This window comes from Phascolarctos cinereus, unplaced genomic scaffold, assembly GCF_003287225.1.
Source record: "Phascolarctos cinereus isolate Bilbo 61053 unplaced genomic scaffold, phaCin_HiC Scaffold_5;HRSCAF=322, whole genome shotgun sequence".
NCBI lineage: Eukaryota > Metazoa > Chordata > Mammalia > Diprotodontia > Phascolarctidae > Phascolarctos > Phascolarctos cinereus.
This window is the reverse complement of record NW_027555958.1, coordinates 230,170,593-230,193,555: the sequence shown is the minus strand read 5'-3', so window position 1 is coordinate 230,193,555 and position 22,963 is coordinate 230,170,593. Positions and strand designations below refer to the sequence as shown.

The 22,963-nt window shown below is 45.8% G+C and overlaps 1 protein-coding gene across 1 annotated transcript in view; it reads left to right on the top strand.

Moving 5' to 3' along the window:
• The window catches only part of PTK7 (protein tyrosine kinase 7 (inactive)), an 88,120-nt gene that overhangs the window by 25,186 nt on the left and 39,971 nt on the right, over positions 1-22,963 (top strand). The window contains exons 2-6 of the mRNA XM_020976883.2: positions 18,664-18,957; positions 19,519-19,621; positions 20,370-20,560; positions 20,745-20,895; positions 22,808-22,956. Coding sequence (XP_020832542.1) covers positions 18,664-18,957; positions 19,519-19,621; positions 20,370-20,560; positions 20,745-20,895; positions 22,808-22,956 — 888 coding nt within the window. The remainder of the gene's footprint in view (positions 1-18,663; positions 18,958-19,518; positions 19,622-20,369; positions 20,561-20,744; positions 20,896-22,807; positions 22,957-22,963) is intronic.

Genomic DNA, 22,963 nt, shown 5'->3' with positions numbered 1-22,963 from the left:
TCCTTCTACATTCACCAGTTCTGTTTTCTGCTTCCTAGAAAGAGAAGACAGGGAGTGGGACCTAAAGGGTGCCACCACCTACAGGGCCTACCTATGTAGGACTGAAGGGAGTAGCTTTTCAGGGGATGGTGGAGGGGTGATGGAGGCTAGGATTGACCAGACTTTGGAAGAAAGCTGTGTATTTCAAGGAAGCGTGCATAACAGTCAGGCGGTGGAATGTGAAACTCTTGAAGATTGAAGACATCTGCGTGGGGCTTCCTGACAGCATCTCCACAGCTGGCTTGGATCATGGAATCCCAGCTGCGTATACCAACATGAACCATAAGTTAAGTGATTCTTTCTGAGACCCTGCACTTGTGGGTACTGAATGTTGAGGTCCTTAGGGCTCCTTGGAGGAGAACCACCCAGAAGGGAAAGATTTGATTTGGAGCAAAAATGAGTAATGTGCTTTGAGCATTTTGCCAACTCCAGATGATTCCTATGCCAAAGGGATGCTTATAACAGCCTTCATTTTGACATGTAGACAATGGGCATATAGGTCCCCCGCTTCAGGATTTAGTAATGAGAACTCAAGGGTTATAAAGGCAGGCATCATCATCATCATAATCAGAATATCCTATGCTTGTATAACTTTTATTTTTTTTTTTGGAGGCAATCAGGGTTGAGTGACTCGTCCAGAGTCACACAGCTAGGAAGTATCTGAGGCTGGATTTGAACTCAGGTCCTTCTGATTCCAGGGCTGGGTGCTCTGTCTACGGCACCACCTTGTTGCCCCATTTGTATAACTATTAATTTGTCAGTATGCTTTCCTATATATTATTACATCTCATTCTCTCAGCAGCCCCGCGTGGTGGGTAGAAAAATGTACCATTATCTCCATTTTACAAGTAAACAAACAGAGGCCTAAAGAATTGAATGATCTGCCCAGGGTTGTAGTGGCAGAACTGGATCAATAACCTGGGCCTTTTGACTCTTAATCCAGTTTTCTTTCTGCTGTTTAGTTAGGAACTGGTACTCAAATTAGTCATGGAAGATTAATTGTCAGACAGTTACAACAGAACAAATCCTTTTATTAAGGATTCTGTGAAGTTTGGATTCACTCACTTGAGGACCTACAGGGCCCCATGTGGCCTTGAGGCTGCAGGTTTCCCACCCCTGTTTAACCTTCTAGTTACTACAGAAGCCCTCATTAGATGTGGCAAATATAAAATAACCAGGGGTGCTTTCTGCAGGGGATGGGTGGATCAGGGGAGGGGGTGGCACGTGTCAAAAATGCAGGCCTGGGCTCTTGAGCTTTTCTCATCACTTTAAGGCTTCTGTCTTATCTCAGAGATTCTTAAGTAGCCAACTGCTGGGGTTTTTTTGAAGAGTATGAAGAAAAATGATGGCCTCTGGCCTCAGGGAGCTTTTAGTTCCCAAGATTACCTAGGAAAGGGGCTAAAGGTGCCAGTCTTTCTTTGACTTTTGCTTTGACTGCTGGGAATAGCTGTTAGTGTTGGAACTGCTGGCTCAGGAATGTGCTCTGGCTCAGAGCTAGAAAAGTTTGGTGGAGAAGTGTCCTGTTATCTTATTCCTGTCCCAATGGCTAGATCTGTTTTTAGATGTCAGGAAGTCTGACAGTAATGGTGCAATTATCTTGGTGAATAATGGATGAGCCCAGAGAAGATATTGCTCTTATTCTAGTGATTATTTACCACATGCCTCTAATTTTGGGCCTTTCCAGTATGAACAGCTTGAGCCTGATGTGTGTATATATAGCTTTCTCCTCCCCCTACTCTTTCCCATCAAAACCCAGAGGCTGTCTATGATCTTTTTCCATTTCTATTAGCTCCAATTTCCATAGTATTTTATAGTTTACAGGACCCTGTGAGGTGGGTAGTGCCAAACATTATCTCCATTTTGAAGACGGGGAAACTGAGGCTCAGGAAAGTGGGGTGACCTACCCATGGTCACCTATCCCTGCAGTAAATGTTGAAGCTAGGAATAGGACTTGTGTCTTTTGACTCTCAAATGTGGTGTCCTTTCCACTGCTCCAGTGGACAACAAAACTTGGAGCGAGGTGCTGGCTAAGTTGGGCAACTAGGTAGTACAGTGGATAGAGTGCCAAGTCTGGAGTCAGGAAGACCTAAATTCAAATCTGGCCTCAGATACTTAACTAGCTTTGTGACTCTGGGTAAGTCACTTAACCTCTGTTTGCCTCAGTTTCCTCAACCTGTAAAATGAGCTGAGGAAGGAAATGGCAAACCACTCCAGTATCTTTGCCAAGAAAACCTCAAATGGGGTCACGAAAAGTCAGACAAGACTGAAAGACTGAACAACAACAAAGCTGGTTAAGTCTGATTTCTTGAAAGGGGTTGGGAAAGCCTCTCACCTCACAACTGGTGGCACTGAGGCAAGAGGGCAGCATGTTTTTCCTGGCCAGAGACAGCTGATACTGAGAGTGGTTACTACTGTGCTCTTCCTCTGACCCAGAATGGGTGTTCTTGGTTTCCTGAAGTCAGGTTTGTTAGGAGTTAACCCTGGAGACTTGGGCAGCTGGTTCCAGAATTTTTTTTTTATATTGTATGGGTTAAAATCCCAACTATCATGTGTCCTAACCTACAGGACCTTGGGAAATGACTAATCTTTTCTGGGCTGCAGTCTGTGCCTATAAAATGAGGGAGCTAAACCGAGTGAGCCCTAAAACCCAAAGTTCGTTGAACCTCTTTTTCTCTTTACCTACGTAACAGGTAAGAAAGACAGCTGATACTGTAGAAAGGGCCCTAGCTGTGTGGCCTTGGGTAAGTCACTTCACTTCTTTAGACCTCAGTTTCCTTATTTGTCAAAGAAGGGGCTCAGAGCTCCTTGTCAGAGCCCAGAGCTGGTTGTTAATTCAGTGGGCAATTCATGGAATCATAGCAGAAAACTCTTTAGACTATCTAGTCTAACTCGTAAATGAGCAGAAATACTCTCTACATCACAGGTTCTTAACCTGTGGTATGGGGTCTGTGAACTTGGATGGGAAGAAAAATGACATATTTATTTTCACTAACCTCTAACCGAAGTTTTGCATTTCCTTCAGTTTAGTCAATCAATAAATATTTATTAAGTGCATGTTATGTGACAGGCACTGTGCTAAGTGCTTTAATGTTTAAAAACATGATTCTGAGAAGGGTCTGTGGGCTTCACCAGACTGCCAGTGGGGTCCATGACACAAAAAAGGTTAACAATCCCTACAGCAAATGATTTCTAAGGGCCTTTCTAGCACAGTGGTCTGTGATTATTTGATCTGGGAACACAGCTCTGCCCTCCTCCCTTTCCCTGTCCTCCTAGCTTTGTACAACTTACTGAAGCTTAGAGCTTCAGCCGTGGATCACGGTGGTGACTTGCCAGAAGGGATAGAGGGCAAGTAGCCAGGAAGGGAGAAGCTCAGTCTTTAGAAAGTAACAGTGATTTTGAGGCCCGAATAGGTGGCCATTGCCTGAGCTCCTTAGGGTCCAGTTGGTTGTCACCAGAATGCAGCAGGGCTTGATGACCCTTGTCAGGGTTGTTATAGAAGTCCTGTTCAGGTGGGAGCTTGATGGCTTCCAAGACCCCTTTCAGTTCTGAGATTCCAGGATCACAGAGACCTTCTAGCTGGCGCTGGAAGAGACCTTTCATGTCGGCTTGTCCAGTGCGGCCTCTCTCGAATTTGGTTTGGTGCAGTTAGCTGTGACCCTCAGGCAGGGCTCCTGAGAGAGAGGTCATCGGTGGTTTGGGGAGAAGGTAGGAGAACTCAGATACTCTCCGACACTCAGAGAGATAAAGTAATTTCCCCAGGTCACACAGCTAGGAAGTCAGGACTAGGCTCATGTCTGGGGTCCAGATCATAGATTTAGAACTAGAAGCAACCTTAGAGATCTTTTAGTTCAGCCCCCTCACATTATAGATGAGGATTTGCCCAGAGTCGCACAGGTAGCAGAGCTAGAAACCATGCCCTCATCTCCAAGGGCAGGGCTTTTTCTGCTCTTCCACATTTAAGCCTCTCTTCTTCTGCTCGGGGGCTCTTCCTTCTTTCCCAGTCTCCATATCCCCTGCTCTGTTTCTGAGCCACATTATCGGGTCAGGGTCCATCCAGAAGACTTGTCCTGCAGTCCTGAGCACAGCATTCCTTTCCAGGGCTAGTGTCTGGAGGAAAGGGTTCCTGTTCCAAAGCAGGTGTTCCTCGGGCAAGTGGAAACCTGTTCCAGGGATCAGAGGGAGCCCAGAATCAAGGACTCTGTGGGGGAATCGACTGAGCCTGGCTTCTTGGGCCTATTTGCCCTGTGAATGTCATTCATTGCCCACACTGTGGGGCATTGAATTCTAGAGCTGCTAGGAGTCAGCTCTCAAGTCAATTCTAGAGCTGCCAAGAATCATGTTAAGCCTTTTCCAAGCATATTAGGAATCAGTTTGTATTGCTTTGATGAGGCCACAAATGAAGCACGCTGTGATGGCCTCCATGTCTGTTAGCTGGTGCTTTTCAAGTCACCAGGGCAAGGCCAGATGATTCCTTCACATGTCTCCCTCCTTCCTGCTTTTAAGTGGTTTTCAGAGTACTTTTCATTCCCTGCTGCATTTTTTACATCCCTTTGGAATGAGCCAAGATCTAGCCCCCTTGCCTTGCCTTGTCTTGACTTCTCTTCCCCTTAGTTCTTCTTGGACCTGGGGGAGGCAGAGGAGGTTATCTTGGGGTTGGGGGTGGATGGGAGTATGGGGGTGGGGGAGGGAATGCTTTGCTTATCCTTCTAATAACTGCTCAAAGTTAGGTGTCATCCTTAGCCTGTTGGAGGACAGCTCTGTGTCTTCCATGGTAGGTAGGTCTCCTACCCACCCCTCTTGAGGAAAAGATAAGGACCTTGGGTAAAATGAAATAATTCTTTACTTCCATGTTTTACTTCTGGTTTTTAAAGCATGGGAGGCATGAGTTCCCCACACTCCTTTCTGCCTTAACGGATTCCTTTAAACTTTGGGAAAGTCATCCTACATAGTGGAGCAGGTACCACAGGGAGCCCTTTCCCCCCAGCCTTCCTGTGAATACCTCATTCCCTTTCTTCCCTTTTCCTTCTCCTGACTAAACAGTGACTCCACATACCCACTGCTCCCCATGGGAGAGGGAGAGAAACTAGAGTCCTTACTCCACTGCAGCCCTTGACCCTCTGGCCTTCTCCTCTCTAGGTCCCTCTAGTCTCCACCTCTACCTCTCTGCCCCCTCCCCACTTCCCTCTTGCTGGGTGTTCATCGACACTCAGATCCTTTGGATGAGCAGGAAGAGGCCAATGACACTAAGATGGGAGAGGGGGGATTAGGTCTTACCATGTGCCCTGTCCCTGCGCTCTCTAGATCCTCTGGATCTTGCTATCTGACTTCCTGTTAAACCCTGAGGAGACCTGGTCCTTGCCGTGTGCTCTGTAGCTGTTTTCTTGTAGGTGGTCTTCCTCAATTAGAATGTGAACTCGTTGAGAGCAGGGACTGTCTGGTTTTTCTTTTTATCTCCAGCACTTGGCATAATGCTTGGCACACTGTAACTGCTTAATCAGGGCCTTTTCCTTGCAAGCAGGATTTGCTTTTGGACCGATGATGAACTGGGAGGGGTTAAGATAGCATGCTGGATAAGGTTGTTTGCTGTGTATGTAAAAGCATAGTCTGTGGGGGGAGTAATGTTTCTCACCAAAGAGAAGTTGGAATGATGAGCACAGACCCTCTGGGAGGAGGGCTCCAAAGGCCTAGCTTGGGTTTGTCAGTGGCTTCCTTCCTCTTTGTTATTATAGCTGGCAGTTCCACAGTCCTTTGGGGTGGGTGAGAAAGGGTCTAGTAAGATGTCCTTAGCATCTTAGAGGGACTTCTGGCTGTAGTTGTCTTAAAAATCAATAACCAACTGTTAATTCAGTTTAACTAGTCCCTGTCCATCAGTGTTTTGTTTTTGTTGTTGTTTGTTTGTTTTTAATGAGCAGCCTTCCTGGGAAGGCTCTCTAGGGCCTCCTTTCTCTCCAGGGCTTTGTTCTCTCTCAAGGTGCTAGCATGGCCTGCCCCAGGGTCCCAGTGCTTTGTCCTATACTGAATGTACTAGAGGAAAGAGATCTCTTTGGACCTGGAAGGCAGCCCAGTGAGTGAGCATGGACTGCACCAGCAGTAAGGAGACCTGGGCTTCGGACCCAGCCCTGTCAGTAAAGAGCCTGGACCTTGGGCAAGTTCCCTTCATTTCTTTGGACCTGTGTATAGTCCTCAGCAAAGTGAGAAGACTTTGAAGGTTCTCTCTCTCCCATCATGTATCCCAATAGGAATACTGACTACAAGGGAGATATCTTGGCTCGGTTCCCAATCCTCATGGTCCATAAGTCCTATGGTCTCCTCTGTAATGACATAGGGCTTTCCTCTGTCATTTTCTCTTTAGCAGATCATCTCTGCAAGACAGCTGGTTGCTGTCTCTCTTTTCCCTTGGGAAGACATCAAGCAGTTCACAGACAGGGAGGTCTCCACTCCTTGAAAAGGACTGCATTTAGGACTGGACGGGGCAGTGGGGGGTGGGGAGGGTCCATCCACATCCTGTCTTCCAGGCCCAGTGTTGAATTTCCTCATCAGTAAAATGAAGGATTTGAACTAGGTGCTCTCTAAGGACCCTTCCCATTTCTAAAATCCCAGACCAGACTAGACAGAACCCAGGCATCCTGACTCTGGAGCCAACGACATTTGGGCAACCTTAGATGGATTCATCCAGCAAGTATTTATTGAGCTCCCATTGTGTGATCAATCCTAGTCGAGGCTCTGTGGGAGCTTCATAATGAAGAATCTTCCAGTTCATGAGTCCCCACCCTCCTGGACCTTAAGATCCAGTAGACCAACACAAAGGAAAAGTTGAACAATGATATGACTTAAGTAATACAAGAGATGTCACAAGACTGTGTATGAATCAATGCTGTAGGAATTCAGAGGAAGGAGAGATGCCTGTGGTCAGGGTAGGCTTCAGGGAAGAGATAGACCTTAACTTGGGTGAGAGGAGTAGGGAGCATAGGAGGAGACTGAGTTTAGAGCTGGAACACCCTCATTTCACAAATGAAACAAAGATAATCACAGAGAGGGAGTGACTTGTCCAGGGTCACACAGATTATGTAAGTAGCAGAACTAGGATTCGATCCCAGGTTTTATGATTCCAAATCCAGTGCTCTTAATCCTATCCTAACCCTTTAACCTCTTCACAAATCCTTCTTTGTTGTTAATATATATAGAAATGCCGATGATTTAATGTAGATTTATTTTATAGCCTGCAACTTCGCTAAAGTTGTTTATTATTTCAAGTAGTTTTTTACTTGATTCTCTAGGATTCTCTAAGTATATCATCTGCAAAAAGTGATAGCTTTGTTTCTTGTATGCCTGTTTTAATACCTTCAATTTCTTTTTCTTCTCTTATTGCTAAAGCTAACATTTCCAGTACGATATTGAACAACAGTGGTGATAATGGGCATCCTTGTTTCAAAAATCCTCCTTAATTGTTTATCTCTGTTGGCATGTGAAGGGCATTGTCGTAGATCTTCCTCTGACCCTACAGGACTATTTGCAGAGACTACCTTTTTCCCTACAGGATTTGAACCTGGGAATTGGTATTGTATCTTAGGTTGTAGGGGTGTGAGGCTTGGGAAGAGGAGTCTGTTAGTGTCCTGCTATTCTTGAATTGTGATGTTTTCCCTATCTTTTCCTCCATCTTCACTGCTTGACGTTGGGACATTTCCTCTGGCTTGGGTTTTTCTGATATTGAGAAACTCAGGAAAACCAGCAGAGGAGGGAAGGAGGCACACTGTCTGCCTTTGGGAGAAGCATCTTAGTGTCTGCTAAGGTTGATTTAGACCTGCCCCTCCAAACCCTGTCGTAGATAGAGGTCATAGAATTTTAGATGTAGGGGGAAAAAAATAACCTTTATTACCTTCTCTGTTTGGCATTTTGAGTTGACTCCAATGGATCCGTCCAGCCTTATTGTCTAATACTCCCCCTTCACGCACTCCCTAGTCCAGCCAAAGTGGCCTTATTGATAATCTTTACACATAACACGCCATCTCCCGTCTTCCTATTTTTCTTCACAGAGGTTGGCCCTGTGCCTAGAATGCACCCCATTCTTAACCTCTGTCTTAAAATCCCTGATATCCTTCAAGGCTTAGCTCAGGTACCACATTCTTCATGAAACCCTAGCTGATTTTTCCCAGCTCCTCCCTCATCCCCCATACACTGTGTTTATTTTGTATGTTCTTATTTATGCATACTGTTTCCCTTGATAGAAGGTAAACTCCTCAAGGGCAGGAGCTGCTTAGACTTCTCATCCTCAGCTTCTAACAGTGTCTGATGCTCAGTAAGATTCTTGTTGATTGATTGACCTTGAAACTCATCTAGTTCAACCCTGTCACAGAAAAGAAGACTGCCTTAAAGCCCAGAGAAGGGAGAGCGACTTGCCTGATATCACACAGACACGGAGACTAGAGCTCAGGCTTCTTCATTCTCAGTCTAGCGCTCTTTTCACTGTGTGGTATTGCTTCCCGTTGTGCGCTCATGGCCAATGCTGGAACACATACCTAGAATAGAGAGTGGGGCACTGGCATAGGAGTATTGGGAATGGTCCTTGGTGTGGCTATCCTATCTGTGCTACCTCCTCAGAGGAGACTCCCAGATCTGCGCGCGCGCACACACACACACACATGCATATGCGTGCGCGTGCGCACACACACACAGATGCACATGCACACGCGCGCACACACACGCACACACACACACACACACACACACACACACGTCTTGTCTCTTTCCTGAGCTACAGACTTGCATAGCTTCTGCTGAGTCATTTCAGTTGAGTCTGATTCTTCATCACCCCATTTGGGGTTTTCTTGGCAGAGATACTGAACTGGTTTGCCGTTTCCTTCTCCAGCTTATTTTACAGATGAAGAAACTGAGGCAAGCAGGGTGAAGTGACTTGCCCAGGGTCACCCAGCTAGGAAGTATCTGAGGTCAGATTTGAACTCAGGTCCTTCTCACTTCAGGCTCTGTGCCACCTAGCTACCCTAACAACTGCCTGTTGGATGTGTGCACCAGGAGGTTCCAAAGGCATCTTAGATTCAGACTATCTAAAACAACTCATTATCTTGCACTGTCCCAAACCTTCCCCTCTTCCTAACTTTCCTGTTTCTCTTGAGAGCTACGTGTTCTTCTAGTCATCTAGTTTCCTAACTTCAGAGTCTGTTAATACTTGATTTCCCTTTCCCTCACCACTCATATCCAATCATCAAGTTGACCTTGTTGATTCTACCACTACATCTCTTGCATCCATGCTTTTCTCCTCATATCATTGCCACCCTAGTTTAGGCCCTCATTGCCTTTTACCCAGGCTACCATTTGCTTTCTAGTTGATATCCTTTCTTCCAAGTTCTCCTCTTTCCAATCCATCCTCCACACAGCTGCCAGAGTAATCCTTCTAGAGAATGAGTCACTCCTTTTTAAAGAACCTTTGGTTACTCACTACTGACTATGGGATGAAGTACAGACTCCTTAGCTTGGCATTTAAAGGCCTTCCCCATCTGGCTCCAGCCTGCCTTTCTAGGCTTATTGAATAAATAAATGAAAAAGCAATGATTAGGCACTGGGGGGGGGAAGGGGGTCCCTTCCATATATCTAAAAAAAAAAGGCTTCCTCTTAGCCTGGGTCTTTTGCCATCTCAATGACTTAGAAGCTTTCTCTTCAGCCCTACCACCTCTGTGTGCCCCTAGTGTGAAGAGGTTTGACTTCTTGGAAGCTAGCCACCTTGGAGCTCCAGAGCTCAGTTTCTAGGAGACATCTTCAGTTTTGTTATATGGCTACACTGATTCTCCCTTCAATGAAGGGTGGCCCCGTATTGACACTTGTGAATCTTGCAGGTGTGATGCATTCATCCTGTGCCCGGTGCTCATACTTTTCTTGACTATCACTTGTGGAGGGATTCCCACGGTTCTTCTCATGAGAAGGACATTTCTTTCCTCCTGGTTTTTAGGAATTGAGATTTCAAAGGAGAGTGGTTTGCTCACCTGACTAAGGGTTTCAGTAATATATATTTGCTTAACTGTAGGAAGCTGTTAAGAGTTTTTCTGCAGTCTGACCAGAGATAATGGGTCTGGCCTGTTCCATCCAAGCCCAGGGGACTGTCTCTCTACACCAGGTACCTATTCCTATTGGGTCATAGTTGATAAGCACTAAGGGTTTAGGGCAGAGGGATAATGTGAGGCATAAGGAAGGGAAGAATCTTGGCTAACTGAGCTCACTGGCCGAGGAATAGTGGAATGGTTATGTTTGTGAAATGTCCTCCCACCGCCTACCCCCTCCTCTTCACACACACACACACATGTACACACAGGGATCTTCTAGGCAAAGAGCCTGGAGAATAACAGAGAAATTGGGCAGCAGACCAGAGATGTCTGTTTCCCTACAAGAGCCCCAGGAATAGAGAATGCTGGGATGTGTGCCCATTGAGCTCTCCCCCTAAATAGTTTATGGGGAGAAGATTGAGAGTGTGTGTGCGTGTATGTCTGTCTGTTGGGGGGGGGGATTAGATTGAGTGCTTGCTGAGTAGGGGTTGGAGAGAGGAAAGTAAGTGCAAGAGTTTAGAAAATATCTTTATTGGGCTATCAGAGACCCTGCTTTGGGTAGAGAAGTGAATGCCTTTGAATAATTCCTCCATGCTTCCAGGACCTTCCCTCTTGGATTCCCCGTCTAGCTAGAGCTTGGCTCCTCACCTGGATGACACATATGCTGTTTCTCTGTCGTCTTTGGGGTGGGGCATGTTTAAGAAGTCCATTGGTAAGGAGGTGCGAGAAGAAGCTATGGGTGTCTCTCAGCCTTTACTTGTCATAGGTCCTCTGTTTGGGGTAAACAGGTCAGGAAAGAGTGGGAATCTTCCTCCCATGTGGCCTCTCTTTTTCATTCTTGTGGTCCCCATTTCCCTTGAGGCTGGCCATGTTCTCAGAAAACCTTCCTAATTCAACATTCACATGTATCATCATCCAACATTTTTCGAGCAGCTCCTGCATTAGAGATAGGGTCCAAAGCTGTTAATAGCTCAAGATTGTTCATCTTTTTGCAGGAGTTTGTCAGGGTTCTGATACTTCTATGGGGAATACCTTTGCCCTAGGTGTAGTTCCAACTGCATCCACCCCCAAACAGAATAACCTCAGCTGTGCATCTCTGATGGTCTGAGCCCTGGGCCACGCCATAGACTCTTTTCTTAACACATGGTGGCTGAAGGGCTGTCTAGTGATTTGCTTCTCCTGAGATTTGTCCTTTGCCTAGCTGGCCCTGTGGTGAGGTGTAGGGGGGAGGGATTGGGTTGGTCATGCTGAGTCTGAGCTGGGGGCTGTGGGCTTGGAGAAGTCTTGGCAACAGATTTGGCTGCCTTTGTACTGTCTAAAATCTGCCCCAGCCAAGTGCTAACCAGGACCTGCTGTGGGCTGACGTAAGGACAGAAGGCCCCGTGGGTCTAGCTTTGATGTTTCCCAGGCCCTGTCATGCAAGCAGAAGGGGTTCTGAGTGTGGTGGTCTGGGAATATAAGTGCTCAAACCCTAGTGAGTCCTTCTGGCTTTCCGTGTCATCCCTGAGGCCCCCCACTCCTCCTGCAGTACAGGAGGGGATGCTTCAGGCTGAGTCCAAAAGGAGGGGGAAGCCACGGCCCCTCAAAGGAATGCTGCCTGGCTTTTGGCCTGGGTCAGGTTACTGTGGCAGGTGGTAGCTCAGCCTGTCAGCCCTTACTGCCAAGGGTGGATCCTTCAGGGTCATTTCTCCTCTGCGCTGTCAGCTCTTTAACCGGGTACATGAAGCTTCTTGGCCTGCTGCGGCCTGACGAGAACTCCTATTAATATAGCTCTTAAGGGTTTTTAAAGCACTTAGCTCATAGCACCACATTTGAGGTAGGTAATAGCAATATTTCCATTTCTCAGATGAGGAAACTGAGACTCAGAAAGGTCAAGTGATTTGTCCATAGCCACAAGCTAGCTTAGAACTCTGACCCCAGGTCTTCTGAACTAACATTCACTGTTTTTCTGGTAGACCCACTTTTACCCTACTTGGATGGGTTGGGTTTTTACTTAGCTGCTCTTTGTTTCTGGAATCCCTTTTCTTTCCCAACCATTTGGGCCTTGTAGTAATCCTACAGGGCCAAGGCTTTACAGGTTCGACGCTAGTACTGTCATGTCTATCCGTAGGCTACCAGGGCCCTTCAGGGTTTCATAAAGCAGTTGTCTTTTGCCATTAAGAGTGAATGACTTCTTACCTTTCTGTGTAAGTATACTTGTTAGGGACGTTCCCTCAGCTTCGTTGCAGGTAATCTCTTTGGGCTTGTGATTACTTTTGATTTAAACCAGTTGTTGGTTTAATGGAGCACAATGAACCTGAAACTGGGATGCTCTTTATTCAGTTCTCAAGATTTAAACTCATCTTTGAAGTTGAAACGTTATCACCCTCCTATCATACTTTGCTTCAGTTTCTCATTTGCAAAATGGCCTCCATATTTTCCTCAAGGCCATCTTGAAAGGTGTTGGGATTTTATCCAGTGTGCAAGCTTCATCTGTCCTTAATTCTTTTTCTCTTGCGTGTTCCCTGTTATGGTGTTGAGTTCATTTCAGTGCTGTCAGTATTTGTCATTCAGGTATTAGCACTATGGCAGTCCATAAGCTCTATCAAAGCAGCTAGCTCAGTTGATAGGTAGAACTCAAAATCCTTTAATTTAAGGGTGTTTATTACAGCCCCAAATTTGATAAATTTTTTTAAGAGGCAGCATGAGGTGACAGGGCTCTGGATTAAGAGTTAAGAATCCTGACTTCTGGTAATTGCCTTTCTATTAATTGGCCGTGTGACCTTGGATAAGTTGTCTTCCTTCTCTGGGCCTCATAGTTTCCTCATCTATAAAATGAGAGCTTTGGATTAGTTGTAGAATGTTTGAGAGAAGCAGGACCTTAATAGATAATTTAGTCCAATCCATTCATTTTATGGTACTGAGTCTCAGGGAGAAAAAATGATTTTCCCTCAGACCCTACCTCTAGTGACAGAACTGGAATTAGAACCCAGGTGTTTTTTCTGTTATAACATGGGATTCTTCCTTTAGAATTCTCTCAGTTATACCTTGGGACTCTTCCAGCCCTGACGTTCTATAAGCAGCAAGGGGAGGAACTGGATCGTGTTCTGAGAAGGATGCAGCTAGAAAGCCCAGAATAATGGAAAATCAGCCAGATGGATGGGAGATTTTACCAGTACTTTTTCTCAGGGATCACAAGGTTTAGAGCTGGAAGACAACCTAGAAATCATTTAGTCTAGTCTACTTCATTTCTTGAATGTAGAAACTGGTAGACCCAGAGAGGGAAATTGACTGCCTAAGGTCACACAGTAAGTAGCAGGGCTGAGATTCAAACCTAGGTCTTCTGCAATTTGGAACTATGCCCAAAGGGCTACAAAAATGTGCATACCCTTTGATCCAGCAATAGCACTTTTAGGGCTATATCCCAAAGAGATCAAACAAATGGGAAAAGGACCCACATGTACAAAAATATTCATAGCATCTCTTTTTGTGGTGGCAAAGAATTGGAAATTGAGAGGATGCCCATCAATTGGGGAATGGCTGAGCAAGTTGTGGTATATGAATGTAATGGAATACTATTGTGCTATAAGAAATGATGAACAAGTGGACTTCAGAAAAACCTGGAAAGACTTATATGGTCTGATACTGAGTGAAGTGAGCAGAACCAAGAGGACTTTGTACACAATAACAGCCATGTTATGCAATGACTAAGATTGTTAAACTGAACCCTTCTCAGCATTACGAGGATCTAAGACATCTCTAGAGGCATCAGGATGGAAAATGCTGTCCACATCAAAAGACAGAACTATGGAAGTCGAATCACTATCACTTATTTTTACCTTCTGTTGAGTTTTGTTTCATCTTTCTGGTGGTTCCTCCTATTGGTTTTAATTTTTACTTACAACTTGACTAATGTGAAAATATGTTTAATGGGTATGTAAACATAAAGCCTATATCAGATTGTGCGCCATCTTGGGGAGGGTGGGGGTGAGGAAGGGGGAGAAAAATTTTAAACTCAAAAGCATATGGAAGTGATTGTTGACAAATCAAAATAAAAAAAAAAACACCTAGGTCTTCTGACTTCTCAAGTCCCATGTGCTTTATACTATTCCACCCCATCAGTTCACATGCTTCAAACTTTCAAATATCGGATGCACAGATCTAGGGAAAACCCAGGACTCAGCTTGTATGGGGGCTAATTTTCTGGTGAATCCTCTACTGTAGTTTCTGAGGAACCTGGGTATGCAGGGGATTTGGAGGAATCACTGGGTCATCAAGTCCAACTTCTTGTTTTACAGATAAGGACATTGAGGTGCAAAAAGATTAAATAGCTTGGCCAGGATCCACACAACTGGGAAGTATCCAGGCAGGATTTAAACCCCTACATTGTATTGTATTGTCTGTCTGTCTGTCTCTGTCTGTGTCTGTCTCTGTCTCTGTCTGTCTCTCTCTTTCTCTTTCTCACAAGAGGTTAAACTAAGCTAGAACTGCCCTCTGGGGAGAGATTGGGCAAAACTTGTTTGGGTCTCTTCCCAGACTTGGCTAAGTTGGAGGTCTGGGCTTAATAAGGGTGAAGCCTGTGTCCTACTGCCCAGCACCCATTGTCAGCACCCCCAGGTTTGGAAGACTGCTCATTAACACTGTCTCAGGCTGTAGCGACTCTCTGTCTATAGTGCACCCACATGGGCCTCAGGAACAAAGGCCCATGTGTTACTCCTGCTTCCGTAACCATGCCACCTGCCCTGCCCTCCACCTCCCTGCTGGAGTTGCTGTTCGGCACACTCTCCTCTCTTTTCCTTTGTTCAAACTGTCATGGGGAACACAGGACTTGGCCCTTCCCTGCTGGGGGCCCCTTCTTCAGGGTGGCATCCTGGACCTGGGCCATAGTTGAGTGGTAGCATTGAAGTTGGGAGTTGGAGATGAAGGGAGGCCCCAGGTAGAAACATGGGCATTCTTGGCCCTTCCTTCTTTGTCTTTCCATTAAGAAGCCAATCTTGGCAGCAAATAGAAGGTTTCCTTGGTACAGTGGGTGGGAGGCAGTCCTGGCATGCCTTTGCCAGCCCCAAGGGCCCCAGATAACCTTGGCTATTCTGCCCCAGTGTCAGGGTGGGGTCTCTTGAGAGCTGACTGATGTTGGGGCGGACACTGCCAGTTAATTCTGGGCTAGGGTTCCCTGTCATGCTGTCTCCCTGTCTTATATGGAGGTCTGATTTTTTTCCCATCTCTGCCTAAGTCCTGATGCCTCAGGGTTGTGTGAGGATGGCCTAGGGTTCCCAAAGGCTGTGCCAATGGATTAGGTCTTGCCAAGCTGGAAAGTACAGTTTCCAGTACAAGCCAGTGATAGATTAAAAGGACACGTCTTAAAAATTCAAAGGGTTGGCCACTAGCTGATGAATTTATAGTGCCATGGTACCACATGTGCTGTTTACTAAGGTAAGAAAAGTTTGTAATCTGTCAGAATCAATGGAAAAAAGAACCCATGCTGATAAAATTATGAGCCCTTGAAGAAAAAATTTATAAAGTCAGCAGATATATAAAATAAGGCCTTCAATCTTAAAATCATATAATCAGAATATTCGTATTAAAACTCTTATTTATGTACATATTAACAAGATTATAGCAGCATCAACTTGTTTTATTCGTTTTGGACCCTGGGAAAGTCATTTAGTCTTGGTCTGCCTCAGTTTCCTTTGCTGTAAAATGGAGGTTATCATAGCACCTGCTTCCTAGGGTTGTATCAAATGATATAATCATATTTGTAAAGTACTTAGCACAGTGCCTGGCACCTAGTAGACAATAAATCCTTCCTTTCTCCCTTCCTTCCTTCCTCTCCTCCTCCCTTCCTCCTTTCTTCCTTTTCTTCCCTCCTTCCCTCTCTCCCTCATGCTCAAAAGTTTTCCTGATGCTTTTTAAGAAAGCAATGAAAAAAAGTCATCTAGATACATGGGGGGGGGGGTTTGGTTGTTGTTTTAGCTTTTCAAGAGGATATTCATTAAAAAGATACAACAAACATGGAAATACAAAACATGCCCCCAAACCAGGGGCACACTCCCCTAAACTACCTTAGTCTTTGCGGAGATTGAGTTCAAACTTAAAGCAATTTGCTGCAAAGCGTTTGCCTCATCGAGTTCCCTTGTGAATGTAGCGTAGCGAATTGAAAGAATAGATCCCCTGCTTACTTGTGGGCTGGGTGTCACTTGCTTCTCAGGGCTGTGCTGATGGACTGAGCTTGGATGGCTGCAAGCTCTGGGTTGACTCCACCTTCCAGATCTTTGGTGACTCTCCTGAACTCTCTCAGTTTACAAGGTCCAATATGCCTTCATTTTAGATAGGAAAGGATAGACACAAATAGAGACAGAAATAACATCAGAGCCATGGGCTAGTGGCTCCATGTTGACCCAGACCTTGTACAATCTTGACTTCATGCTAACTCTTTGTAAGAAAGGGCCTGAGATCTTCTACCCCTCCATCCCCTGCTCAGAGGCCCACGGCAGTTTGCCTTCCTCACTGGACACCTGGAAAGTAAAAAGGGCATATTTTTTTTTCCAATTTTGCTTTTCCTGCTTTACATCACTTCATTTAAGACTTTTTATGTCTCTTTTTCTTCCTCCTGTAGCAGCCCTTCAGGGGTTACCTCCCCTCCCAACTTGGCACTTGGGGGTTGGGACCCCAGGAAGTGACTACTACCATGATTTCAGAGTAACTCTATGGGTCTGTACTCTCTAAAACTACAGGCACAAGCCTCCCTCCACCAGTATATTTCCCTTTCAGAGCCAGCCAATAGTTATTGTTGGCTCAAAACAAGGAAGTAAGAAGAGTAGCCACAACACGGGGGACATCCTCTCTCATGATACTTAGACTGTCAATGGAAACATTGGATGTGCCCATGGAGACAGAGATGGATACAGATAAAGAGTCACACATGTAGGAAATACATGTAACCAAGGCATATCACACCTCTGGCACCGAAGGACTCTAGTGGCTATCTCTCTCCTTGTGGTATCCTTGTATTGCTCCACCCAAGGGCTTAGATTGAACAGGTTGCTCAGCTAGGTTCCCTAGACCTATTTCTTTACAACTCAAATCTAGACTGTCGAGGATAATTCTTGAATCCATGGCTAGTTCTCTTCTGTTGCCAAGGATTGTACTTACGAATGCTGCCTTTCTCCCCAACTCTTTTTTAAGGGTGCAGTGTCTTCAGATGATTGAGTGGCTCTGCTGCAAGATGCTGTGCCACTGTGGAGAGGAGAAGAAAGAAATCCCTTGGCCCAGCCTTCCCCCATTCCCTCCTCCCCCACCCCCCACAAAGAGAGAAGTTCTTCCCTAGCTGGCTCTTTTCTCTGCTTCCAGGAGCCCCACTCCTTACAGTCTCAACTACTTCCACAGCTATAAGCTTTGTTTCTTAAAGGCCACCAGGGAAATGGTCAGTGTTAGGCCAATCAAAGGCAAGGTGCTGCTTTTTTTTTTTTGAAGGCAATTGGGGTTAAGTGACTTGCCCAGGGTTACACAGCTAGTAAGTGTCAAGTGTTTGGTCTGAGGCCGGATTTGAACTCAGGTCCTCCTGACTTCAGGGCTGGTGCTCCATCCACTGCGCCACCTAGCTACCCCCAAGTTGTCTCTGAATTCCATCAGGTTGTCTCTGAAGACCTTCACTCTTCCTGAGGGGTGAAGATAAACTTTTTTTTTTGTAGTGCATTTGAAACCTTAATACCTTATTGTTTCTGTTACCTCCCTCTTATCTTTTGTGATTACATCCAGTAACCTGGGTCAGAAGTGTCTGATCGACTCCTTCCCCACTACATGCATATGTTTTAATTGTCCATAATACTCCATTATGCTGTGTTGTATATTGTGACTGCTTGATTAATTTCCCATAAATATCGTTTTGATCATGTTGATGTTTTGTAACCTTCCTTAGATTCTTACTGCTTAGAGAATAAAGGCCACACTCTATGGATTGTTTTTAAGCCCCTCCACAGTCTTGATTTCCAGCCACAGTTCTACTCCAGCCATACTGTTCACTGCCCCTCAAACAAGCCTCATATTCTCTAACTTTATACTTTTTAGACAATATCTTATGCTTTCTCCCTCCTAATGATACTCCTGCTTATCAAAATATGATTCATCATTAAAGGCTAAACTCAGATCACATGTCTTCCCTGACTGTCCTAGCTATTGGGTTCTTCCTTCTACCTTTAAATCTGTGATCCTGTGATCTTTCCTCACTCTGGCCTCCTCACAGCCTTGTCTACACCACTCATCTGGCAACTATCATAGCCTGCCTTTTGTTATTACTTCACTATTTTATGTGTGTATACAAGTAGGGTTTGCCAGACCAACACTGTATATTCCTTGAGGGCAAGAACTCTATCAGGCCCTTGTAGGGGGCTGGTTTCATGCTTGGCCCTTAGTAGGTAATTTTTTTTTATCACCCTCAAACATTAATTTAATGCCTGCAATATGCTTAGGTCTCTACATCTCTGCCCTCCAGCATCATGTGTCAGGATAAGGAAAGGATTCATGTGTTGGATAGAGGGGTAGTGATCCTCCCATGACATCTTCTTTTTCCTTCTCCTCACATTCCCACCCCCAGCTACAGGGACAAGAGCTGCCATCATCTTCACCAAGGAGCCTTCCTCCCAGGATGCACTGCAGGGGCGCCGGGCACTGCTACGTTGTGAGGTGGAGTCCCCGGGCCACGTTCACGTTCACTGGCTGCTCAATGGGGTCCCCATCCAAGACTCGGAACGACGCTTTACCAAGGGGAACAATCTGAGCTTTGCAGCTGTGGACCGGCTGCAGGATGCGGGTGCCTTTCAGTGTGTGGCTCGGGATAATGTCACGGGTGAAGAGGCCCACAGCGCCAATGCCTCCTTCAACATCAAATGTGAGTGAGTGAGTGAGTGCTGGGCAAGTGCTTTTCTTCCACTTCCCCTGGCTGCTGACTCCCTGGAAAGTTCTGTGCCTCAGCTGCCAAGCTCAAGAGTGCTTGGACAAAAAAGGGCTCTGATCAGTTTCATTCTCTGCTGGTGCTGCCGTGAATCTGAGAGTCAAATGACCTCTCTCCTTTGCTGCAAAATGTCTTTTTTTTTTTTAAAGCTTAACCATCTATCTTTCCCTGTCCTGTCTGCTAAGTGACCTTCTGAACAGGAAGGGCAGTGGGAGGCAGCTTTTTAAAATACCAGACAAAAGTTACTGGGAGCAGCTTTGAACACTCAGAATCCACAACTTCCACATGCCTGCCTCTCCTCTACCAAGTTTTCTGTCCACTTCTTAGCAGGAACTGTCTTATGTTCTTTGGCTTCTGGAAGCCATGGTTCTCTTCTTTGCTTTTCTTTCATTCCCCTTCCCCTGCTGTCTGCTCTCTCCTCCCTCTTTGTCCCCCACTGTGGACTATTAGAAGTCTTGATCTGGGCTCCCAGGTCACAATCTGGTCTCTGTGCTTCAGGGATTGAGACTGGGCCCGTCATCCTAAAGCATCCGGCCTCACTGGCAGAGATTCAACCCCAGACACTGGTCACTTTGCGTTGTCACATTGACGGACATCCTCGGTAAGGACCCTGAAACTATGCTTTTAAATTTTGGTCACACTTATATTTCTTTTGTGCAGTGTGTGTGTGTGTGTGTGTGTGTGTGTGTGTGAGAGAGAGAGAGAGAGAGAGAGAGAGAGAGAGAGAGAGAGAGAGAGAGAGAGAGAGAGAAGGAAAATGGAGAGAGAAGCATGGAAGAGAGAGCAAGAGAGTCAAGATACCTGATGTTCTTGGAGGCAGGAGAAACATGGTTTCTAATCCTGCTTCTGACACTTGGAATCTTTATGGGACTGTGGGCTCACTTAACCTGAGCCTCAGTTCCATCTGTAAAATGGGGAAAATATTACCTGTAATACTTACTCATAAGGATTGTTGGAGGACCAGATTAGATGATGTGTCCTGGTATGTAGAGAGCTTCCTAAGTGTCAGTTATTATCATCATCATCATCATCATCATCATTGGTAGTAGTAATCATAGCATTAATGAAGAAAAAAACAACTTGTTTTATCTTCTGGTCATCCTCAATTTTTTATGTCCTTTCATCCTTTCACTTATGCTGCTTAAAAGGTTGCCTTCCCCATCATCGTGCTCTCATTTACTATATGCTGTCTATAGTGCTCATCACTGCCATCCTGAGTTCTTCCGTTCTTTGGCACTCCAAGTAGACTAGTCACTTTTGGGTAGGAAGGTGCCCCTTTCTTGATCCCATTGTCCAGCGTGGGAGAATGGATTAGCCATTCCTAGTTCCTGACCGTCTGTGTTCCACAGCCCAACGTACCAGTGGTTCCGGGATAGGAATCCCCTCTCTGACAGTCAGGGCAACTACTCGGTCAGCAGCAAAGAGAGAAACTTGACCCTGCGTCGTGCCAGCCCTGAGCACAGTGGTGTTTACAGCTGTTGCGCCCACAACTCCTTTGGCCACATCTGCAGCAATCAGAACATCACCCTAAGCATTGCTGGTATTCCTGGGGTCCATGGGGTGGGGTGGGTCAGAGATAGCCAGCATGGCATCACGGGAGCGGTGACCCTAGGGGAAGGGAGAGGAGACTTTGGCTCTGCTGATAGGCTCTTTTTTTGGAAGATTGGTTCTGCTCCTCTTCCCCCTGCTCTGTCATGCTATTATTCTTTTCCTTCTGTCTCTAGATGAGAGCTTTGCACGTCCATTGGTGGTACCGCAGGACCAGGTGGTGGGGAAGAATGAGGATGCTATGTTCCATTGCCAGTTCACGGCCCAGCCACCTCCCACCCTGCAGTGGTTCTTTGAGGATGACTCCCCCATCACTAACCGTAGTCGGTAAGCCTTCCCTATCTATTCTGCAGACAGTCCAGCACCTAATGTTAAGATAGGCTGGAGGACCTGCCTCCTTCCTTCCTCATCTAGTGTACACAGAAGGACCAGTGTGCACATGATATCAAGGACCCAAGACATAGCCAATGAGAGAAGCCCTCGAATAACAGGCTGATGCCTGGAAGTGGTCTTTGTGTACGAATAGGTGCACTGGGAGGTATTGGACAGCCCAGGGCCTTTCTAACAACAGGATGCAGAACAGTAAGTATGCCCGTCCTCCATCTGGAACCAGAGTACCCTTTAGTGCTGTCTGGCTGGCCACAGCCTCTGCCTCAGTTGGGACAGCTAGGTGGTGCTTTAGATAGAGTGCTAGATTTTGAGTTAGAGAGACTTAAGTTCAAATCTCACCCCAGATACTTACTAACTTTATGATTAACTCCCTCTCCCCCCACTCCCAGGCAAGTTGTTTAGCCTCAGTTTCTTTATCTGTAAAATGTGGGTCATAATAGCACCTCCTTCCCAGGGCTGTTGTGAGAATCAGTTGAGATAACTTGTGTAACGCATTTGTGAACCTTTAAGTACTTATATAAATGTTGGTTATTAGTTCTAAGCTGGACCTAGCCAGAAATGAGAAAGAAACCTTTCCCTCTTCCCTCAAAGTCCTTCCTAGCCTCTTTCCCAGAGGGGAGCTCTGTTCTAGCCCAGACCCTCAAAAATACAAAATGCCCCCGAGCAGTACTGACATAGTGGAAAGAGTTCTGAACTTGGAACCAGGAGACAACTGCCTTTGAACCTTAGCTGGGACATTTGAGATCATAGAGTTAGAGCTGACAAGGATTTCACAGATCATGTCATACAACCCTTCATTTTGCAGGTGAGGATACTAAGGACCATAAAGGTTAAGTGATTTGCCCAAGGTCACACAGGGAGTTAGTAGCAGAGTCTGGAATTCAAACCCAGGTCCTCTAACTTTCAGATCTTTAGAATGCGTTACTAAGAGGCACTAAAGAATTCCCTTTTTCTTTAAGAAAAGGACAGATCTACATCTGTGATGATTTAAGTAGAGGCCTTACTGAAAGCCAAGGGCTGTGAACCCGATGGCTTCTAAAGGTCTTTTAAGCACCTGGGATTCTGATAGAAAACAAACCCTGGTGATTTGTAGAAATCTAGTTTATACTGCCCCTCGAGCAGCTGAGATGGTAATAACCCTCCAAGAATCTTTGAGATGTTTCCTTTTCCCTTCAGCCCTTTTACTTAATCAGCTGTGGATCCTGAGCAAGTCAGGCTACATACTCTGAGTATGTTTCTTCATTTGTAAGATGGAGATAATAAATTTTGCATTCCCTGCCTTACAGGGTAGTTCTAAGGAATGTGGTTTATACATATTAAGGTATAAGAGGCTAACTATTCTTTTTTTGGGTGGGGGGCATGACTTGCCTGGGAGCATAGGTGATAGGTGTACCTGGATTTTTTGATTAGGACCTCTCCAAAAGCTGAATGGAAATTCTTCCTTTCATCTTTTTTCATTAAGGTACCTATATCTCCAGCATCTAGTACAAAGCCTGGCATATAGTAGATGCTTAATAAAATATTTGTGGATTGGTTAATTGAACCTGGGCAGCAAAGGAAGCAGGGCCCCCTGAACGCTTTCTTGTCTTGACCCCTACAGGCCTTCTCCCCAAATGTCCTTTTAACCTCCAGGGAGCTTTGGGGTGGCTGGTGAGTGAGTAAAAGATGCTAGGGCGCTGCTCCTCCCCAGTTACAAGAAATGTCAATGTCAGTCTCCCTCCCTCACTTCTTCCCCATCTCTGCTGTCTTCAAACCCTTCCCCCTTCTAGGAGATGAGCAGGGCTGTGTTCTGTATGCATTTTGTCCTTAATGCCTGGCTCATCACTGAATGGTTCTCTCTCTTCCCCAGGATTCCTCACCTCCGGCGGGCCACAGTTTTTTTCAACGGCTCTCTGTTGCTGACACAGGTCCGACCACGTAATGCTGGGGTATACCGATGCGTGGGCCGTGGCCAGAGAGGCCCACCTGTTGTCCTAGAGGCCACTCTTCACCTAGAAGGTCAGTG